The following is a 20,475-nucleotide window of genomic DNA, read 5'->3' as shown; positions in this document are numbered from 1 at the left end:
GTGTTTGTGTGTGTTTCCAAAACATTTTCAAAATAAAGAAAAACAAGACAAAGCTGTGCAGTTTGTTTCTGTGTAAGTTTATGAATAAAATGATTGGAACACAATTGTGATTCTGTGATTCTAAAGGGCACCAGGTGAAATCTTGCCTAGGGCAGCAAATTGGCCAGGGCCGGCCCTGCTAAATACAGTCCAACATCCAGGATAACCATCCCGATCAATTTGCTTATTGATTTGAAAGAATATTGGCCCTCATTTATCAAGCAAGCGTACAACAGAAAACTGCGTACGCTTGTTTTCATGCAAGGCATTTATCTATATGGACGTGAGCGTAGCTATGATCAAATCTCACGTCAGGTTTCACCTCATGTTCGCAGGTTTTGAGTTATGTTTTAGTATGTTTTAGTCATTTGATATTTTATTTAAAAATGATAAAAAGGTTAGAAATAGTGTTTTTTAGGTTAAAGTTTAACAACTGAAAAATTAGATTTCTGCTAAAAAAAAAACATTAGTAGTTTCTACAGTAAAAATAACAACTTTCACAGCTTTAAACTACCGAGCCCCTAAGGTGGCATTGGAGTAAAAAAAAAACTAAAGTTTAGTTTCATGTGCTCACGTGAAACTTTCATGTGCTCAGGCAAAACCTTCATGTGCAGAATTTTTTTTAAAAGTTTAGTTTCGCGTGCTCGCGAGAAACTATCGCATGCTCGCGTGAAACTATCGCGCGCGCGATTGTTTCAGGTGAGCACGCGATAGTTTCACGTGCGCGCGCGATAGCTTCACGTGAGCACGCGAAACTAAACTTTAAAAAAAAAATTCTGCACATGAAGGTTTCGCGTGAGCACATGAAAGTTTCACGTGAGCACATGAAACTAAACTTTATTAAATTTTTACTCCATGTCCCCTTAGGGGCTCTGTATTTAACAGCCGTCCAAGGTCAGAAATATATAAGACTGCATTAAATTTACATGCACCCTGGTGTGCGCAGAGAGAGAGTTTGTTTTACAGTGCATCTGAAAAGAAAGATAAACGTATTTTATGTGAATTGTCATTAATTTACTAATTCTACCACCAATGTTATGTGCAAACCTGCAATGACATTCACATGTACAGCATGATATTTATTTACATTTATTTCTATTTTTATGCGGCAAGGCAAAATATTTAATTAAAAAAATACTATACATAGCTCTAATATATCATATATAACTCTAAAAACACTTTTATCTAAAAATGTAACTAATGGATACTAAACGTAACTAATATATATATATACACAACCGTGGTTTAAGTAAAATTAAAAAGTTTGTTTTATTCTGCCAACTACCGACAACAGTTTTGCTCAGTGTTCGAATTATGTCAAAACTTATGGGGGGTCCCCTAGCTAAGCAGTGAATCAAATAAACATTAACACTGTCTTCTTGATATAATTAATGTTTTTAAAGATACAGAAGTGATTTTCCTTTGTTTTCTGTTGTTTAATTAATATAAATGACACAAACATAAGCAGATAAGAACTGCTACTTTCAGACCAACACAAAGATTTGACTTCTTTCTGAACTGTGTGCACTCACTTTAAGACATAACTGAATGTTTTTATGAGAAAAGGTGCCAAGACTGTGGTATTTCAAAATAATTTTGTGTTTGCATGCTTTAGAATCACGCGTCTCCGTGCGTCTGCTTATGAGTGTGCGTCCATTGGAGTATGTGTGTGTGTGTCATTGTCTGTGCGCACATACAACAGCTCACTTCTTGCGCTCAAATTGTTTAAAATCGCTTGCATGTTAACATTTGCAAAGTTTAAAAGACAAATGCAAAAGTTAACTTTCTATAATTAGTTAGGCTATTTATTTCTGAATGATGCGTTTTTAAGCAATTACTATTAAAGCGACTATCATTTATTATCATTTATGCGTGATTTCTTCTGCTTTCCCAATAAAATATTTTGTGTTTCTTTTGACTTGGTGGACCAGAGGTCAATTTGAGTGTGTAGCCTCGCCACCGTTATGAAATAATAGTTTGAGAAGAATAAAAAAAAAAACTAACCCTAAAGATTACTAAATATTCTTACCGTCACTGAGGTGAAAATAATCCACACGCTGACAAAGACATTAACTCGTCTGTCAATTCCTCCAGAAAGCAGCAGGAGGCGCACTTGCGAGTTTATATTTATTTCAGACAGAACTCATTTGAATTCGTTTGTTGCGAAATTGGGACAAATAACGGACAGGAGCCTATTGCTTTGTGACAGCGCAACCTGAGAATTTTAAATTAATGTAGTATTTTATTTTTAATAAAAACCAGGGGACCCCCCTAATTTATATTTTTGTGCTTTATGGGGGGTCCCTCAAGGCTTATAGCAGGTCCGGGACCCCCCAGACCCCCTTCAATTCGAACACTGTTTCTGCCTAGTTTTTAATAAAATAAAGTTGTTTTATTTTGCATTTATTTACTGAAAATTGACATCGGGGAAAACATGGTCCGAAAAACAAAATAGATACAGTGTTTTCTGATATTTAATACAGCAGAGAAAACAAGTTCAAATTCAATTCTCAATAACAAAATGCTAATGTTTTTACATGTATTTCAGGAAAATTTCAGAAATAAAATTTTATGGAATAACCCTGATTTTTAATAAAATCTTTAAAAAAGTATTTTACATTGTTGTTGGGGGACTTCACTGTAGTGCAGTAATTCTCAAAGTGTGGGCCGCGGACCATTAGTGGTCCGCCAAACCCCCCCAGTGGTCCGCCAAAAGATTACCTAAACTAAGCAAGTGTTTATACAATTGTCACTTATTTAAGTAGATTTTTAATGCACTTGCAAAACTGATATCAGTTCTTGCCATTCTGTTTTAATAACGGAAAAATGGATCGGTGGCTAAACCAAAGAGGAGTCAAAAGAAAAGATCAAGCATCAACTGAAAGCAGCTAAAATTCACAGATCTATTAGTTTTGTAATGTACTAGTTTTTATGTGTAAAATCCCTGTAATTTCAGTGATTTTGGACATGAAGGGGAACATTTTTTTTCAGCATTTTATTTTTACCATAGTTACAACCATAGACTTCATATACCCGCCACCTCAGTTTTAAATTAATGGCTCTTTGGAATGACATTAAGTGGGACCTAGGCTGTTATACTATGTTTAATTGCAGTTTTTTTCATATGTGCAGTATTGTTGTTCATATTAAGCTGCAACTCATTTCACATTTACTTTTTCAAATGAACTAAAATTCATATAATAATTTCTGAACATAGCATTGCATTTGTGTTTAGAAAATTAGTTTTTGACTTGAAACAGTTGCTTATTAAACTTAAATTTAGCTTATCCTTGCTATTTTGTTGTTTTTGGGGGCGTGTTAGAGTGGGATTTTGTTAGGTGGTCCTCAGAAAAAAATTGGAAGTTAAAGTGGTCCTTGGGCTGAAAAAGTTTGAGAAACACTGCTGTACTGTATGTCTCTAATTTTTTCCGCGACTGTAAATATATAATGAAATGGTTAAAATAATTACTAAGTATTTAATGTTTATATTTAAAGAGAATTGTTTCCAAAATGCGATAAACACCTTTTTTTTATTAGTTACCACCAAAATCAGTATTGTATCAGGTCAGTATTAAAAAGTTAATTCTTAATTTTACGCAAAATCCAATATCCGCCGTGTTATTCTGTCATGTTTTCTCCCTTTTTTCCCAAAACGCGATAAACGGCAGTCATCCTTCTCTGCAAAATGCAATAAATCCTTTTAACCAATCACAGCGCACCATTCCAGGCATTGTAAATAATAATGGCAGCGCATTGAATACACACAGAATTTAAGTTTTCCTCATCTACTTTGTACATTGTGATCAACAAACAAACAAAAACAAAATGTTTGTTTTTTTCAAAACGTGATAAACGACATTTTTTTTAAAATGAGTTTGTCATGTCATTTGGCTGTGTACTGAACCTATTCACTGCTCCATGAACGTTTCATGCCAAATCACTACATTTCCTTGTTAAAATGTAGGTACAAGATGCCGTTCTTTTCCAAAACGCGATAAGCGCCGGAGCCTATTTTTAGCGTAAACGCAATTTATCCTCTCGACCAATAAGAATTTGATGAGCGTTCTACGCAATCCAATGGCGGCGCTCTGAACAGATGTTTGTTTATGTCCATTAATTCCTCAAAATTAGTGCTTTCAAACAGCGTAAACACGTTTGATGGCCTTGATGAGCCAGCGAGCCCTACACCTAAAGTAGAAAACACAGACTGGACACAGAAAATAACAAAAAAATAAGGTTCGTCACTCGGGTGGCACATTATTACATGCGGATTAATGTCATAACTAATGTCAGGATTAATGTCATCATCCGGAGAAGGTACCCGTTTGCAAGGCGATCTTCATCAAAGTACAACTTTTGTTTCAGAATTGGCTCATTTAATACGGTTTGTAGGTTTCTCCTTTGAGATAATTTTTTTTCCTGCAAAGAAGCCTGCTAACGTTACATGAAAAGTACTGAATAGTTCAATAGCTACTGATAGACAGACTTGCGTTTGATACATTGACCATGATAAGGTGTTAGGGTAGATTGTGTGTAGTGCAAAAGTACAAAATGTGGCTTGTGAACAATGCAGGGATATCTGCAAAGCCGTGCTTTTTGGATAGGACATATGAGCGTGATGTTACATGGGATGTCATTGAGAGCAGGTCGAGGGGAGCAAAATCTGAATAATTTACTTCTCTTTGAAAATCAAATTATGGATAACCTAAAGATGCTATATGAAAGTTTGTAACAGAAAAAAGCGGTTTTCATCTTGTCACTTTCTTGGTATAGAAAACACCTTTTTACAGAAATTAGTCAAAATGATTTTATTGCATTTGGGAACCAAACCTTCATATATATATATTTCAATTCTAGATGATGCCTGGCATCCTTTGCACAGTAAATTTCAGTTACTCCCGTATGGGATGAAGAACATAGTCCTGAGATGTAGAACAAAGAGATATAAAAGTAGCTTTGTACTGTTAATTTGATGAATAACTCAAAGATTTTTTTGTATTTTGTATTGGATTTTTGGTTTGTTTGTTTTTAGGTTGGTTTTATGTTTCTTATGACCCTTGTGTGGTTTAGTTTCGGAGCACTTTATTGATGTATGAAACATGAAATATGTACATTGCAATTTCTCTGCAGTGATCAAGCTCCAAACTGCATTTTCCCGACTTCCTTTTATTTTGCTTTTCAAGCTATTTCGTTTGAACTTGAAAGGTCAAAGGTCGGTATCCATGGAGACGTGGCCGTGTTACAATCCTTAATGTCGTGAACTTCATTTATATGGGCATAGTATTCGAATTATGATTGTTATCAGCCGTCACATTTATCAACATTCAGATCTGGACGCATGTGAAAGTTTAATGAATCACATGCGAGCGTTGGCGTAAGCGGATGTTCGCTGGTTTCTACGTTCGTTTGATAAATGAGGGCCACTGTCATCAAGGTCAACATGCATAGATCTCAAAACAGGCAAATCCTTGAATAAACCTGTTTTAGTCAGCCAGATTTCTAGGTTTAGTTCAAAGACTCATTTTCTAGCAGGATAATAATCCGCACAGCATTGAAGGATTGGCTTCAAAGAAGAAGGTTAATATTCTGGAATGACCCAGCCAGAGCCTTGACTTGAATCCAATTGAAAATCTAGCATACGACTGGAAAATTACAGACTCTCCATTTAATTTGGTAGAGTTGGAGCATATTTGCATGGAATAAAAAAACACAATTTAAATGCACAAGCTTATAGGGACTCGAGACGACTCAAGGCTGTAATTGACCAAGCGCAAAGTATTGGCTTATAAATGAGCATTTACTTCCGGAGAAATGAGTGAACTGCAGAGTTTGATTAAAAAACCTTCAAATTTAAAATGAGAAAGTCATGCAGGTGAGTAAATGCTTTCACTATAAAGCACATTTACAATAAAATATTGGTCCGGGTGTCGTTCTTACCCAGAACGTGCAGATGTGCCCCAGCTCTGACAGAGGGGGCGCTGCTGCTCCGGAGAGAGGCTTCACACTCATAGTAACCGCTGTCACTGACCAATGGACCGCTGATTGTCAGGCGACGGCCAAAGTCCCTAAGGCCTCGGTTTACCAGTACTCCATTTTTCCGCCATGTAAGACTGAGTTTAATGAGAGGCCTGGAGAAACAAGAGAAATACGGACAAACACGGGCAGGGAATGAGAGACGAGCGGTGCCCGAAGGAAACAAATAAACCGAATTGAGTTTTAATAGTCTGATGGAGGTCATTTGGAGGGCTCGTGCTCACACACCTCGCATTGGCCACACATTCCAGCGTGACCTCAAACGTGCCCACCATCACACTGGTGTTCCTCGGTGGGACTATTATAGTGGGAGCGATGGGGTCTGCTGGGCCACCAACATCTAAAGAGACAAACAGAACACAAACAACATTTCAGGAAATATATTACTATATGACAGCTTGGACGCATGTGAGTCTTCCTCACATTCCTTTTTCTACGGACCGTGGATTCACACCCATCCATTAGACTCCACCAGGGCCTTTTTGTACAGTCGCAGGGTGCCTGTGAAGCCAGAAAACCCTTTAAAATGTTCCTCTGAGGACAGAAGCAGAAAAGCGAGAGTGTAGGTGGAGGTGAAAGGGGAAAGAAATCAGACATAAAGATACTCTTTAAGCTCAGAGTACTTGTACTTCTCCTTCGTTCAACCCTCGCCATTACGTGCTCAGTATTATATATGTAATTGTCCTCGCCCTCTCCTCCTGTAAGTGCACTGTAATGTCTCCTCTAATGTGCTGTGCTGCAGAATGGGGTCTGATTGAAAGACACCAGCGACATGATTAAATGGCATGCAATTATTTGTCGGCTCCTGGACGCCTTTAGCTGCCCATTGATTCTCTGGCCTCAATCGCCGATCTCTCTCTTTTCCTAGATCCTGATCCGATTCCACATTATTTGCTTCCTTTTCTATAGACGTGGTGCCTTGGATTAGAGTTATAGCGGGTGTTTATGGTCCCTCTTTTTTCATAAATCTGATATTGTGGGGTTTATTAAAGACAGAGGCTGTTTTTATGAGGGTGCTTAATCACTCTGTCATTGTGGCACCACAGGACCACCGCTATCATACACAGCTCCATGAAGCTTCGCCACATATTTGCAATCTACTGCGCAGCAAGCTGGGAAATATCGATTGTTGAAACACTTGAGTTGAGCTTGTGCCGATTATTTAGTGTGCAGCAGATCTGGTTCGAACCATTAGGGGGCGATGGAGGTCACCTGTTGGACAGTGTGGTCTTAAATACATTCAACACAGGAAATAATTACATACACTTAAAGCTTACCTAGTAGACAGCGTGTGCTACTGAACAATGGTGCTTATGTGGGCAATCAGTTCAAGTTCACCACGCATACATTCACTCCCTACTGTTTTCACATTTTTCCCTCCTATGATATCAGTATGATTAAAAGGACCAAAAAAAAACAGAACAAGTCAATTTTTCAAAATAAGCAGGGACTCAGTATCTTAAATGTTTTGTTTATATAATTGAGTGGTGCATTTTAAACCTGACTTTTAACTTTTTCCTCGCCAGTGTTTTTTTTATTAAGTTGCCACCCAGCGCCAGCATTTTTTATGATTTTCACAAAAGTTTAACGCCTTTCAGAAAATGTTCTTTTTTAATATATAAACAAACAATATATCAAATGATAGAACAGACCATCTGCTTTAAAAAAAAAGTTTCATCGTAACTTAATTTCTTCTCTTTTTATCACCTCTCAAATATGGGTAGGTTTCTTTAAAAATACAAAATTTTGAGCAAAAAGCTGAGATAATTACATTTTGTGAAGGACCTTTGACAGAGATCAGATCAGAGCGATTCTCAAAACATACATGGAGTTTTAACTGTTTTCCCTAAGGGGACACTTTATAAGTTGGGTAAGAGCACCTGCGGATAATAGTGGAAATACCAGGAAAACTTGTCATTGGCAGGGAAGCGTTTTCTCTTAAATGGCAGGGTAAGAGTTAATAACACACATAATATATTTAGATGCATGATGACAATACTGTAAAGCAGTGGTCTCCCAACTTTTTGTGAAAAAGGGCTACCACAATGAATAAGGGATACTACTTTGATATCTACTCGAAACATGTTTTATTTTACTTGTTGATTTTATTTTATTTTACTTTTATCATTGTTTAAAATGTTAACAGACATAAAAGAGGCCAAGCTCATTTAAAAAATATGTAATAAATAAATAAAGAGTTTAGTTCCAAAATGCGATAAACGGCATTAAGAAAAGAGTTACTGCCAAAATCAATATTGTATCAGGTCAGTATTAAAAAGTAAATTCTTAATTTTACGCAAAATCCAATATCCACCGTGTTATTCTGTCATCTTTTCTCCCTTTTTCCCAAAAAGCGATAACCACGCATTGTAAATAATAATGGCAGCGCTTTGAATACACACAGAATTTAAGTGTTCCTCATCTACTTTGTACTTCGTGATCAAGAAACAAATGAATACTTTTGTTTGTCTGTGACGGGGTAGAAACGTAAGCCATCAAAATCTAATAATTAACGTGAGAGGCACTGGGGAGACAGAAAAATGCCGGCTGTTGCTTGTTCTCACACAACAGCATCAAGCTTCTGTCATGCTAACACATTGACCCTAGGCGATCTTATGAAAAACTCTTCATTATTTTACTCGAAACCAACGAAAATCAAGCAGGACCAAAACATTTTACAGCTGATCGCTGTCAAAAAAGTTCAGCGAGGACGTCCCAAGAAAAACAGCAGCAATGACAGTGTTCTTAATATGACCAAGTGTTTTGATTAATGAAATTAATGTTTATTTTTTTTTAATCAGTGTATACCACTAGTCAACTAAATGAATATAACATGGCAAAAATGAATGCACTTTTATATATTGATTCAATCGATTTTGAAAATAAAAAACCTTGGATGGATTTATTGCATTTTGTAGAAAAATAATCAGTTTTTATAATAAATCTTTAAAAATCAAATTATGGATTTGAATTTTTTATGTTATTATAACCTAAAGATGATATGTGAACGTTTGTAACAGAAAATAGTGGCTTTCATCTTATCACTTTCTTGGTATATAAAACACAATTTTACCTTAAATAGTCCAAATGGATTTATTGCGTTTTAGAACCAAACTCTTCAAATATTAAAACTGAGTCTATTAATAGAATATGCTTTGGCGGGCAACTCACAGACTCCATGCGGGCAACTTGGTGCTAGCGGGCACCATGTTGAAGACCATTGCTGCAAAGACATTGAAGTAACTATTGAAGTACATATTGTACAACTTTTCTTTAAGGGATAGTTCACTAGAAAATGAAAATTACCCTATGATTTACTCATCCTCAAGTAATCTTAGAGGTATGTACTTATCTTTTAAGACGAACACAATCTGAGTTATATTCTACTGATCTACTGAACCCAATAATCTATATAAATAGAGTGCTATATATATACAATGCTATATATATATATATATATATATATATATATATATATATATATATATATACATGGCCGGACTTACCATTGGGCTTGATTGGGCTTGAGCCCAGGGGCCCCGGCCAATAGGGGCCTCCGTGCCGGCTTGCGTTCGTTTGATTTGTTCAGTCGTTTTCATTTATTATTTTACAGCCTATTGGTTGGTGCGGAATTGTTTGGTGCTGCATTTAATTCGTTAATATATATATGTCAGTCATCTTGGTGCTGAATATGACGCCCTGCGTTTACTGCTTTTGAAACCCAGATGCTAGTATAATAGCGAATACGCGAAATGAGAGTCATAAATAAGCTTTACAGATAACGAGAAAGAGCAACGCGAAAATGAAGCGCTCCGTATGAAAGATTACTAGAGTAGGCTATGGTCTTGTAACTCTGTTTTTTCTTGTTTGTTTGTAATCTAACGTGATACGCAGCAGGTATACGCAGTATATCCACTAGTAATGGTCAAGGATTTCCGTATACCCATTTAAAAAAGCGTGAAAATACTTAACAGTGTGTGACAAACCCTTGACACTTCATTCATAAATTGACATCTGAATCACTCACCATTCGCATGCTGCACTTGCTACTTTGGCGGGTTGAACCTCATATACAGTCCGCTATTTGATATTTGGTACATTTAACTTCATGCGGCACTGCGCGATCCGATCATTATATGAAATCAAATTATCACGGCGCAAAAGTGATTGTAAAGCAGACGGGTGTATTCACGTGGTTCAACAACAGCCAAAAAATTACATCAGAGTACCGCGAGAGCTCACACGGAGAAGTCTGCTTTCTAATCGCTCTCGCGGTACTTCGACATCATCACCAAGCGGTCTGCGTAGCGCCAAATGAAATACAATCTGCTCGAAGTCTGCAGCTCACACGACCCTGTAACCAAACAGTTTCTGTGGAAAAGTGAACGAGTGGAGCAGGGCTACGAAACATAACAAAATCCGGAGAGTTAACAACGCACATATGATTATGTCAACATTTAAATCATCAGTCCAGTTTATTACTTCATCTGGAGGTGAGGATTCACTAAATCATGGCCATGTTGATGTCCTGATGCTTTTTGATATAATCCACTAGCTAGCTAGACTAACTTTCCTGTAGTTTCTCTTTCAACATGTTTGCTAACAGAATCACAGTTTAAACTTCTGAAAAGTGTTCATTTTTATATCTACGTTCAAAGTATTAATGTATTACGTTCATATCAGACGCAAAATTAATTAATGATCATCTTCTCCACTTTGGTTTTTGGTGTCTAATATTACATGATGGTCTTGTCATAATTATTAAATTACATCCTAAAATATTTTCTTTTCACTGCACCACTTAGGCTATATGCACAAAATACGCTTGTTGATTATGTTTATAATATTATATGGTGTGTAATAAGGTGAATGTTAATCAAAACATATCATTCTCTTCTTAAGCTAAGTCTAACATAATGATTTTAAATGTTGTTATGGGGCATTTTTTAATGTGCATGATTAATTTGGATTTGTGACATCCCTAAAATACATGATTTAATTTTAGACTGGGCTTATGTTCTGCTTTAGAGATATAGGGGCAGTTTCCTAGTCAGGTCTTATCCTAGTCCAAGACTAAAATGCATGTTTGATCTGTCTTAATTTAAACACATTTTGCACTGATATATCTTAACATATATCATTGCCATTGTTTTGTCTCAAGACGCACACCAGTGATGTTTTTGTAAGGTTTGTTTGTAAAAACTACTTGAATGCCCTAATATAACCTAGCAATAGGCCTAGTGCTGGATTAATCTAAACCCTGTCGGGAAACTTCCCTAAAATGTAGTTCTATGATATATTTTTTATTTTAGGTTGTTTACTGTATGTGCACTCTCAGAAGATAATTTACACAAACTGTCACTGGGGTGGTACCCTTTCAAATAGTACACCTTTGTACCTAAAGAGTGCATATAATGGGTAAAAATTTACCTATATCTGTACCTAAATGGTAAATATTAGGACCCATTTAAAGGGTACCGTCCCAGTGACAGCTTTTGTACCTTTTGTTCTGATAATGTAGGGCCCAAAATGTATTCAAGCCCAGGGGCCTCCACCCTGTTAAGTCCTGCCCTGTATATATATATATATATATATATATATATATATATATATATATATATATATATATATATATATATATATATAGTATATAAATAATTTATTGACAGCCCTGTTCCCCCACTTTTAAGATGCCGGCTACGCCCTTGGTTATGTGTATTGCAAAAAAACATTTCTCTGGAAACCCAACAGCTCAAACTTTAAATCATTATTATAAACTTACTATTGAATTTGCGTAAGGCAAGTTTTTGATTGTTTGTATACTTGCTACACTGTAAAAAAAATCTGTAGAAATTGCAGCTGAGTTGCCGGTAATTTACCGTAGATTTAAATTCATGTTATTTACTGGCAACATTTTGTTCAAAGTTAAATTAACATTTAACATTTACAAGTCTTTGTCTTTACAGAGTAAAACTAAAAAAACAGCATCAAGCAAAACATTTTGGGAAACAAAATCTGAAGCAAAAAACAGAAAAAGGTTGATGATGATTTCTGGTTCCCAGAATGCTTTGCATGAGGCTGTTATTGTATAGTTCTATTCTGTAAAGATAAAGACTTGTTAATATTTAAAATTTATTTAACTTTGAACAAACTCTTGCCAGTAAATAACATAAATTTAAATCTACGGTAAATTACCGGCAACCCAGCTGCAATAACATTGTAATTTCTACGGCATGTTTTTACAGTGTATAACAGTTTTTTATTACTGACTGCAGCTTTAATATGGTAAGGATAATAAATCAATAAGTTGAATTTAAGTTTCTTCTATTTTAACACACATTTTTTACAAAAAGAAGTTCAGGATTATACAATAATCTGTGGACCCCCTGTTGGAGACCCCTAATCTAGACAAAAAACTTCACCCATGTTGACTTTTCCTATTCACAACTCACTTTCCACATTGAGGATGACCGGCTGACTGGTCTTGTTCTCTCCGTTCTTGTCGTTGACGGCCTGAGCGTAGTAACGGCCTGCGTCAGGAGCCACCGCCGAGAGAATGACCAGGGTGTTGTCCAGAGTGATAGCTCTGGGGATTGAAAGAGAACAGAAACTAGAAAACACAATAACAACTGGCGGCGTGTCGATAAACAACTAAAAACACCCGAGCACCAAGAAAACCCACGAGCAGCCAATAGGCTGGGATGGTTATGCTATTTGCATTGAGGACTCGAGTGGATAAGTGTTTTACGATTGCTGGAGCCGAGATGCAGGTCATGGGCGAGTGCGTGTGGTTAAATGAGAGTCGACACTTGGAGAGCGGCGAGATTAGAGCCTGTGTTTCTGTCAGCCGAGGCCTGATCGGTCCAGATTATACCGACTCCAGAGCAATTAGCGTGAGGGCTTTCGGAGAGACCAAACCGAAGACGTAGCGGAATATCAATGCACGGAAGGAGCAACAAACAAATCGTACACTGTCAGGCCCTCTCACCATCATATACGACTGTTACTGCAACCCGAGAGACACGGAGAGGGAACGAGAGAGAGTGAGAGAACCGAGGGCCGAGCCACGCAGCTGGAAACCTCAGATGTTTATATAACCCTGCCTCTATGCCTGAGGTCTCATCTGGGATTTCCCGGATATACCCCGGCTAAAATACAGAATCTGAATGTTCTCCAGTCAGCGCGATGGGGGAACACAGCGGCCTCCGCCTCATGTAAGTGTCTAAAGCCCTCATGTCAGATGTGACACTCTGGATGATCAGCATGTATTATAGATCATTAAACACACAGACTGTTTTGGTTGAGCCTCCTGCTGGCGAACGAAGTAAATTGATCTCGGGTGATTACAGAGACCTTTCTAACACCGAGCGAGCTCGAACGCGCATACCGCATGGCATGCACGCACAACCGCCTCAGTGTGCTCTCGGCCGTAAGGCCTGCCAATCATCCAAGGTCATCAATAAGAGCCTTTTGTCCATTTTGTCTAATTGGCTCCCGTGTTGCCGGCTTCCTCTCTAGCTTTCAATCACATTTAGTCTAAAGTCAACAGGGGCTCTTATTATAAGAGACTTTATCAATGCGAGTCGGAGCTCGAACCCCCTTTGACAGGAAGTTCTGGAGTAATTATGCTACATAACATTGTACTCTCTTTGTGTAAGGTACTGTATAATAGCTCTTCTGCGATAAAAGAAGCCATTAAGTTGAGCAAAAAGCCCAAGTAAAGAGAAGCTCACATGCGGCTGCTGGGGGGAATCTTGCGTCCGTCTCGAAACCACGTGATCCCGGGTCGGGGAAAGCTGTGGATCTGTGGGGGAGAGATCAATGCCGCCTCCCCTTGGGACACAACCTGAGATCGTTCGCTTTCCACGAAGCCTTCCATGTCTGATAAAGAGAGAAGAAAGGAAGTCCAAATCAGGGTGAAGAAAAAAATGTGACCTCGATTTTCCAATCTTGTGAAAAGACAGTTTTCTTACTCATAATGTATTGTAACCAGGCACAACATGAAATTTTTAGCATTTGTTTTGCTACAGACATGAATCTCATAATACCTCAAATCAGATGGCTTGTTAAGAAGATATGTGCAATTTCTGCTTTTACTGCAATAAAGTACTCTGCCCTAAATTTTTAGGCCCAAACAGAATCTGCGTCCACAGATTTCCGCAAAAAAACGTCATTGACATCAAGAACACATACTGTCCATAGCCTATCCCTCCCATTTGTGAGTCGTCATTGACAAGTACATTAAAGGATAATTCCGGTATTTAACACTTTGAGTCTCATTTCTGGTTTGTTTTGGATGAACTACAGTGAGGGACACTGAAATTTTGACAATGGGTCGTTCCTTGACTTTTTGACTCGTTTAGAAGCGTCTCTTGACTGCTTCAGAATGGAAGTCAAGGGCCATGCACAAACATGTCATTAAAACAACACTTAACGTTCATTTTCAAAACTGTGCTACTCACCGAGTGGTTCGTGGTGTTCGTTGATGATTAAAAACAAGTTGTGTAGCGAAATACAGTTTCTGTCGTGTTTTATTTGGCATTTTGTAAAATTCCATTGACTTCTCTTGGAAGACTCATTGCTCGCTGATATATCACTCTGCCGCCGGAAACGGACAATGGGTCTGTTTACATGTGGTTGTAGTTTTTTCGCTCGGTTTCTCTCAGAAGAAATTTTTCCCATATTTGATGGCTCAGTGACCAGCTTTAGGTTTAAAGTTGAGCTCAATTGTGACTGTCTATATGCTAGACACAGAGTTCCATTCAGCGTCCTTGTATGGCAAAGTGGTTGTCGCCATCAAGTGGTCGGGAGTGTGCTAACGCTTCAGACTCAAATATAGAGCGGAAGTATATACGCGGTTGTGAGGTATCTGAAAAAATAGTTCCACTACAGCAAATAACACGGATTGAAATCATACATTGCGCCAATATATTTGTTTTTAATCATCAACGAAAACCACGAAGCACTCGGTGAGTAGCACAGTTTTGAAAAATGAACGTTAAGTGTTGTTTTAATGACATGTTTGTGCATGGTCATTGACTTCCATTGAAGCAGTCAAGAGACGCTTCTAAACGAGTCAAAAAGTCAAGACACGACCCATTGTCAAAATTTCTGTGTCCATCACTGTAGTTCATCCAAAACAAACCAGAAATGAGACTCAAAGTGTTAAATACCGGAAATATCCTGCGCGTGCTGTTTGCTTTGACCGTTTTTAATGATAGAGAGCACGAACCATTTGATATTTGAGATGAAATAAAACTTCTTACTTCAAAAAGATCTCACTTGACTTTGTCGTGTTATGAGACAGTCAGCACGTGATCATTTCAAATCTGTTTACTAGTGTGTTGTAAAAATTATGAAATTATATTCATACGTGCAAATTCATAATGAGAACATATTAACAAAAACGTTTTTATCCTGCTTTAATATATAACACTATAAACAATAATATATTTAAGGAATAATTGACAACGGGCCGTTTAATTATTAGAAAAATAAAAATGGTGATGCGGCCACGATGCGAAGCGGAGTGTGCATTATTTTTCAAAAATTCAAAGCCCCGGAGTCAATTATTCCGCTTATACTACGGTTACCATACCTCAATACATCGATCACATGATATATTTAAAGGGATTTGTCCGTTTTTTGTACTTAAATTGCTATTGTGAGTAGGACTATTTCTTCCCCGTCTCATCCAACGGCTCTTTTGCATAACTGCGCTCTGTCTCTATACAAACTATTATTCTATCTTGATATGCACACTATCTGGTTCATGTTGGTCCAGTTTAATTCAGAGGACTCATTGTTTTGGTGTTTTCATTTTGATTGTAAGCCTTTAAAAAGTAATTATTTTTGTTGCAATTTTGTAATATTTACAGCTTAAGTTCTCAAAAAAAATTAACATATAAAATCATTGTGCAGAATTCCTCAGATATTTCCAAAAAATGTCCACAGAAAAAGCTAATAATGTCTGAATATTCTGTCTGGCCCTGGCTTATTTTCGTAAGGGAGATTCGGGGGGTGGGCTCTCTTGAGAACAATAAAAGTCCAGAACACCCTAGCAATCACCTGGCATCATTTTATGGGAGTCATAAAGGCCCTGTACACACTGCAAAGTTTCGGGAGGGACAACCACATTTAAATGTGGGAGTGAATCCCCCTTAAATGATCCTTCCATGTGTGACCCACTTCTGTTGACACAGGAAACCAAAGCAATGTTCACTGTCTAGCATGTTTAGTATTTGCTGTTTTGACCAAAGTATTATTACAAAGTAATGTTGTACAATTTTAATAAACACTGTGTGTTGCAGTGTTGCCATGTTCACGTGTTTTTGGGCCTAAACATGCCATTGTGGGCTTATACCATAGCATTGGCTCATATGAAACAATCAAGTTTTTGGCGTTCCATGTCACAATGTTTTGGTGTTTTAAGGTAAAGCATTTGGATTTACTTTGTTTTATGTTGGATTTTCTTCTTCATTGTTTTTCGTGCAAGATCTGGCAACACTAGTAAGCAAACGCTCATACCTCAGACATTTTTATTATTTGTTATAAATAAGAGGTATTTATTTTTCCTTGACGCATGATGCGGTGAGTTTTCACTATTCGTAGTGTCATAATAAAAAACAAAACTGAGGAAATGTCTTGCTTGGTTTTACTTATTGCTGTCGCTGGTGTAAAGGACACGGAAGTAAATAAAAAAAAGATGAATAAGCAAGAGATTTATTGCTTGTCTATCTGGATGTAGTGTACCACTTACAGGCGACCTGGACTTGTGTGCTCCTCTGCATCAAAGCCCCAACCCGATTCCTGACAATACACCTGTAGAAGCCCGCATGGGAACGATCCAGCGATGGAATTACGTACCTGGATAAAGAAAATCGTAATCCCATCAACCTTCATGCATTTTTCTCGCTTTTTCTTTTTATGGTGAGAGTGATTGTGGACAGCCCAAAGCACTGATTAAAACTAATGGGCTTGCTTCAGAAAAGCTTTATCTATCTTTAATTAATCATACAGGGGGATCTGCTGCGGGAGTACAGACTGGACTATAACACAGGAGAGTGTACTGTATGAAATCTGTGTATGTGAATGACAGTGAGAGAGAAAAAAAAGAGACATGCAGGTATGGAAGTGCTGGTTTGTAATACTCAGAGGTCTCAAACTACCACGACACACCTAAGGGCACATGGCAAACTGACTACCACTGAGAATATACATGGTTACACATCAAAATAATAACTATTTGACATCCTTTCAAAAATTTAAGTACAGCTAGAAATGCAAACATTGTTACTATAAATGAGTATAAATGCAAGTATAAATGTTCAAAAGATCAAAGCATCATATCCAAACTTGATGGGGGTCAAATGTTTATGACTTTGTTTCTTTGAACACAAATGAATCATTTTATAATAAAATGCAGTCATGTTATCTTCTTGTAATGGGGCTCAGAATGGCAAACGGTCGCATATCCATGGGAACATGCGGGTAAGAGTAGTACTGTACACTGTTAGAAAAAAAAGGCACAAAACTGATTTTACTACCCTCAAAGGTTCATTTTCAAACACAGTGAAATATTGTACCTTTTGTGGTACAGTATTTTAACCGTAGAACCTATTGTGTACCTCCAAGGACCAATTTTGTATCAATTAAATATTAGGGGCACAAAACAGTTAAAGGAATACTCCATTTTCTTAAAAGAAAAATCCAAATAATTTACTCACCACCATGTCATCCAAAATGTTGATGTCTTTCTTTGTTCAGTCGAGAAGAAATTATGTTTTTTGAGGAAAACATTGCAGGATTTTTCTCATTTTAATGGACTTTAATAGAGCCCAACATTTAATACTTAACTCAACACTTAACAGTTTTTTCAACGGAGTTTCAAAGGACTATAAACAATCCCAAACGAGGCATAAGGGTCTTATCTAGCGAAACGATTGTCATTTTTGACAATAAAAATAACAAATATACACTTTTAAAGCACAACTTCTCGTTTAAATCCAGTCGTGATGTGCCAACGTGACCCCACGCAATACGTCATGACGCCAAGAGGTCACAGAGGACGAACGTGAAACTCCGCCCCAGTGTTTACAAGTGTGTTGAAAGAGGACCGTTCCTACGTTGTTGTATGTGGAATGATATGAATTAATGTCTTTGTGTCAGTTTATTGTTTACAATAGTCCGCAAATGTGCGTTTCATATATGTAACACGTGACCTCCCTACGTCACTACGCATTTACGTTAGGTCGCGCTGGACCGGATTTAGACGAGAAGTTGTGCTTTAAAAGTGGATATTTTTTATTTTTCTTGTCAAAAATGACAATCGTTTCGCTAGATAAGACCCTTATGCCTCGTTTGGGATCGTTTAGAGTCCTTTGAAACTCAGTTGAAAAAAACTGTTAAGTGTTGAGTTAAGTATTAAATGTTGGGCTCTATTAAAGTCCATTAAAATGAGAAAAATCCTGCAATGTTTTCCTCAAAAAACATAATTTCTTCTCGACTGAACAAAGAAGGACAGCAACATTTTGGATGACATGGTGGTGAGTAAATTATCTGGATTTGTCTTTTAAGAAAATGGAATATTCCTTTAACTGTACCTTTAAATGGACACAATATGTCCTTAAAAAAAATATAATTTACTCACCCCCGTGTTATCCAAGTTGTTTATGTCTTTCTTTGTTCAAGAGCCCTTTGAATCTGCTTTGAAACTGCAATTTTAAACTGTAAACTGTTGAGGTCCAATAAAGTCTATTAACTCTTTCCTCGCCATTGATCTCATCAATTAAGAAAAAACATTTCCCTGCCAATGACGCTTTTCTGACGAGTTTTAACGGTAATCTATAATTCCGCTATCATCCACAAGATGGCGCTCTTACCCAATTTATAAAAAAACTGAAGCAAAAACGAATTTTATAAATTTTAAACTCCATGTATGTTTTGATAATTGTTCTGAATTTGATCCGTAACAAAATTTATTTTCAAAAAAGTAATTATTTCAGCTTTTTGCTCAAAATTTTGTATTTTTGAAGATACCTACCCATATTTAGGAGGTTATAAAAAGAAAACAAATGAAGATAGGATAAAAAGTTTTTCTCAGTTTTGTTTGTTTGTTTGATAGCAGATGGTCTGTTCTTTCATTTGATATATTTTTATGTTTATATATTTATATGAGAATAATTTTTTCTGTAAGGCATTTTGTGAAACTTTTGTGAAAATCACAAAAAAAAATGCTGGCTGGCAATTTTTAAAAAATGCTGGGGGTGAATGAGTTAAATTGAGAAAACTCTTGGAATGTTTTCCACAAAAAAAAATCCACTTTACTGAAAAAAGAAGACATAAGAAAGACATAAACATTTTGGATGACATTGGGGTAAATAAATTATCAGCATTTTTTATAAAAGTGGAATTTTTATTTATTTAGGTAGAGTAAAGCAGTGGTTCTCAAACTGGGGGCCGGGGCACCCAGGGGGGCCGCGAGATGGTGCCGGGGGTCCCAGTCTTATGACATTTTAAAAATACATTAATTTGTCATGAATTCTGTGTAATTTAACCAAACAAATATGGCTACTAACCAACAGCACTATTTTTTTTATAATTTAATATGTTTTGTTTCATTTAAATGTTAAGTTTTAGAACAAATTTGTCATAAATGTTCTTTGGGGGGGGAAGGAATGCACCGTACACAAAGGGGGCCGTACGCTGAAAAAGTTTGAGAACCACTGGAGTAATGTACCCAAAAAACGTACAAAAATTGTAGGGTACCACCCTAGTGAGGTGGACAGTTTTGTACTTTTTCGAACACGAATATAACAACTAGTCACAACACTTGCAAGAACCAATGAGATTCAGGGGTGGTTTCCCATACAGGGATTATCTTAAGCTAGGACTAGACCTTAGTTTAAATAGGAAATATAACTAGTTTTAACAAACATGCCATGCTAAAACATTACTTGTGTGCTTTTTTAAGGCAAACAAAGGGCACTGGTGTATTTTAAGATATGTCAGTGCAAGTTGTTTTCAGTTTGGACAGCTCTTATATTTATTTTAGTCTAGGACTAGTCTAATCCTTTTCCGGGAAACCACCCCTTAGTGTGTTATCTAAGTACTGCCATATTCGAATTTACAGCGGTAATCTATATGCTGCCATGGATAACAAATTATAGATTGCTGATTCCTGAATATGTACAGTATGTATGTGTATTTCCTATATGCCTGTGATCAAGCCATATGCAATCAGAAAAATACTGTTAATGTAACAGAATCATTGTAAAAAAACATTAAGCATGCATGTTTCATACACCTACACACATTACCTTACTCAACCCTGTGGCGAGACCTATTAGTTAAATGGAGTGATAAAGAGAAAGCGGAGCATGTGGGCAGCATCGCTTTTATTTT

The 20,475-nt window shown here is 37.0% G+C and overlaps 1 protein-coding gene across 6 annotated transcripts in view; it reads right to left on the bottom strand.

Moving 5' to 3' along the window:
• Nucleotides 1–20,475, bottom strand: part of sdk2a (sidekick cell adhesion molecule 2a) — a 238,341-nt gene that overhangs the window by 87,394 nt on the left and 130,472 nt on the right. For all 6 annotated transcript variants that reach the window (XM_073814045.1, XM_073814046.1, XM_073814047.1 and 3 more), the window contains exons 3-7: nt 16,832–16,938; nt 13,806–13,953; nt 12,525–12,658; nt 6,301–6,412; nt 5,977–6,167 (exon numbers count right to left, since the gene is read on the bottom strand). In XM_073814045.1, coding sequence (XP_073670146.1) covers nt 5,977–6,167; nt 6,301–6,412; nt 12,525–12,658; nt 13,806–13,953; nt 16,832–16,938 — 692 coding nt within the window. The remainder of the gene's footprint in view (nt 1–5,976; nt 6,168–6,300; nt 6,413–12,524; nt 12,659–13,805; nt 13,954–16,831; nt 16,939–20,475) is intronic.

Source organism: Paramisgurnus dabryanus, chromosome 3, assembly GCF_030506205.2.
Source record: "Paramisgurnus dabryanus chromosome 3, PD_genome_1.1, whole genome shotgun sequence".
Taxonomy (NCBI): Eukaryota; Metazoa; Chordata; class Actinopteri; order Cypriniformes; family Cobitidae; genus Paramisgurnus; species Paramisgurnus dabryanus.
The sequence above is the reverse complement of the archived record's forward strand: the minus strand, read 5'-3'. Positions and strand labels throughout refer to the sequence as shown.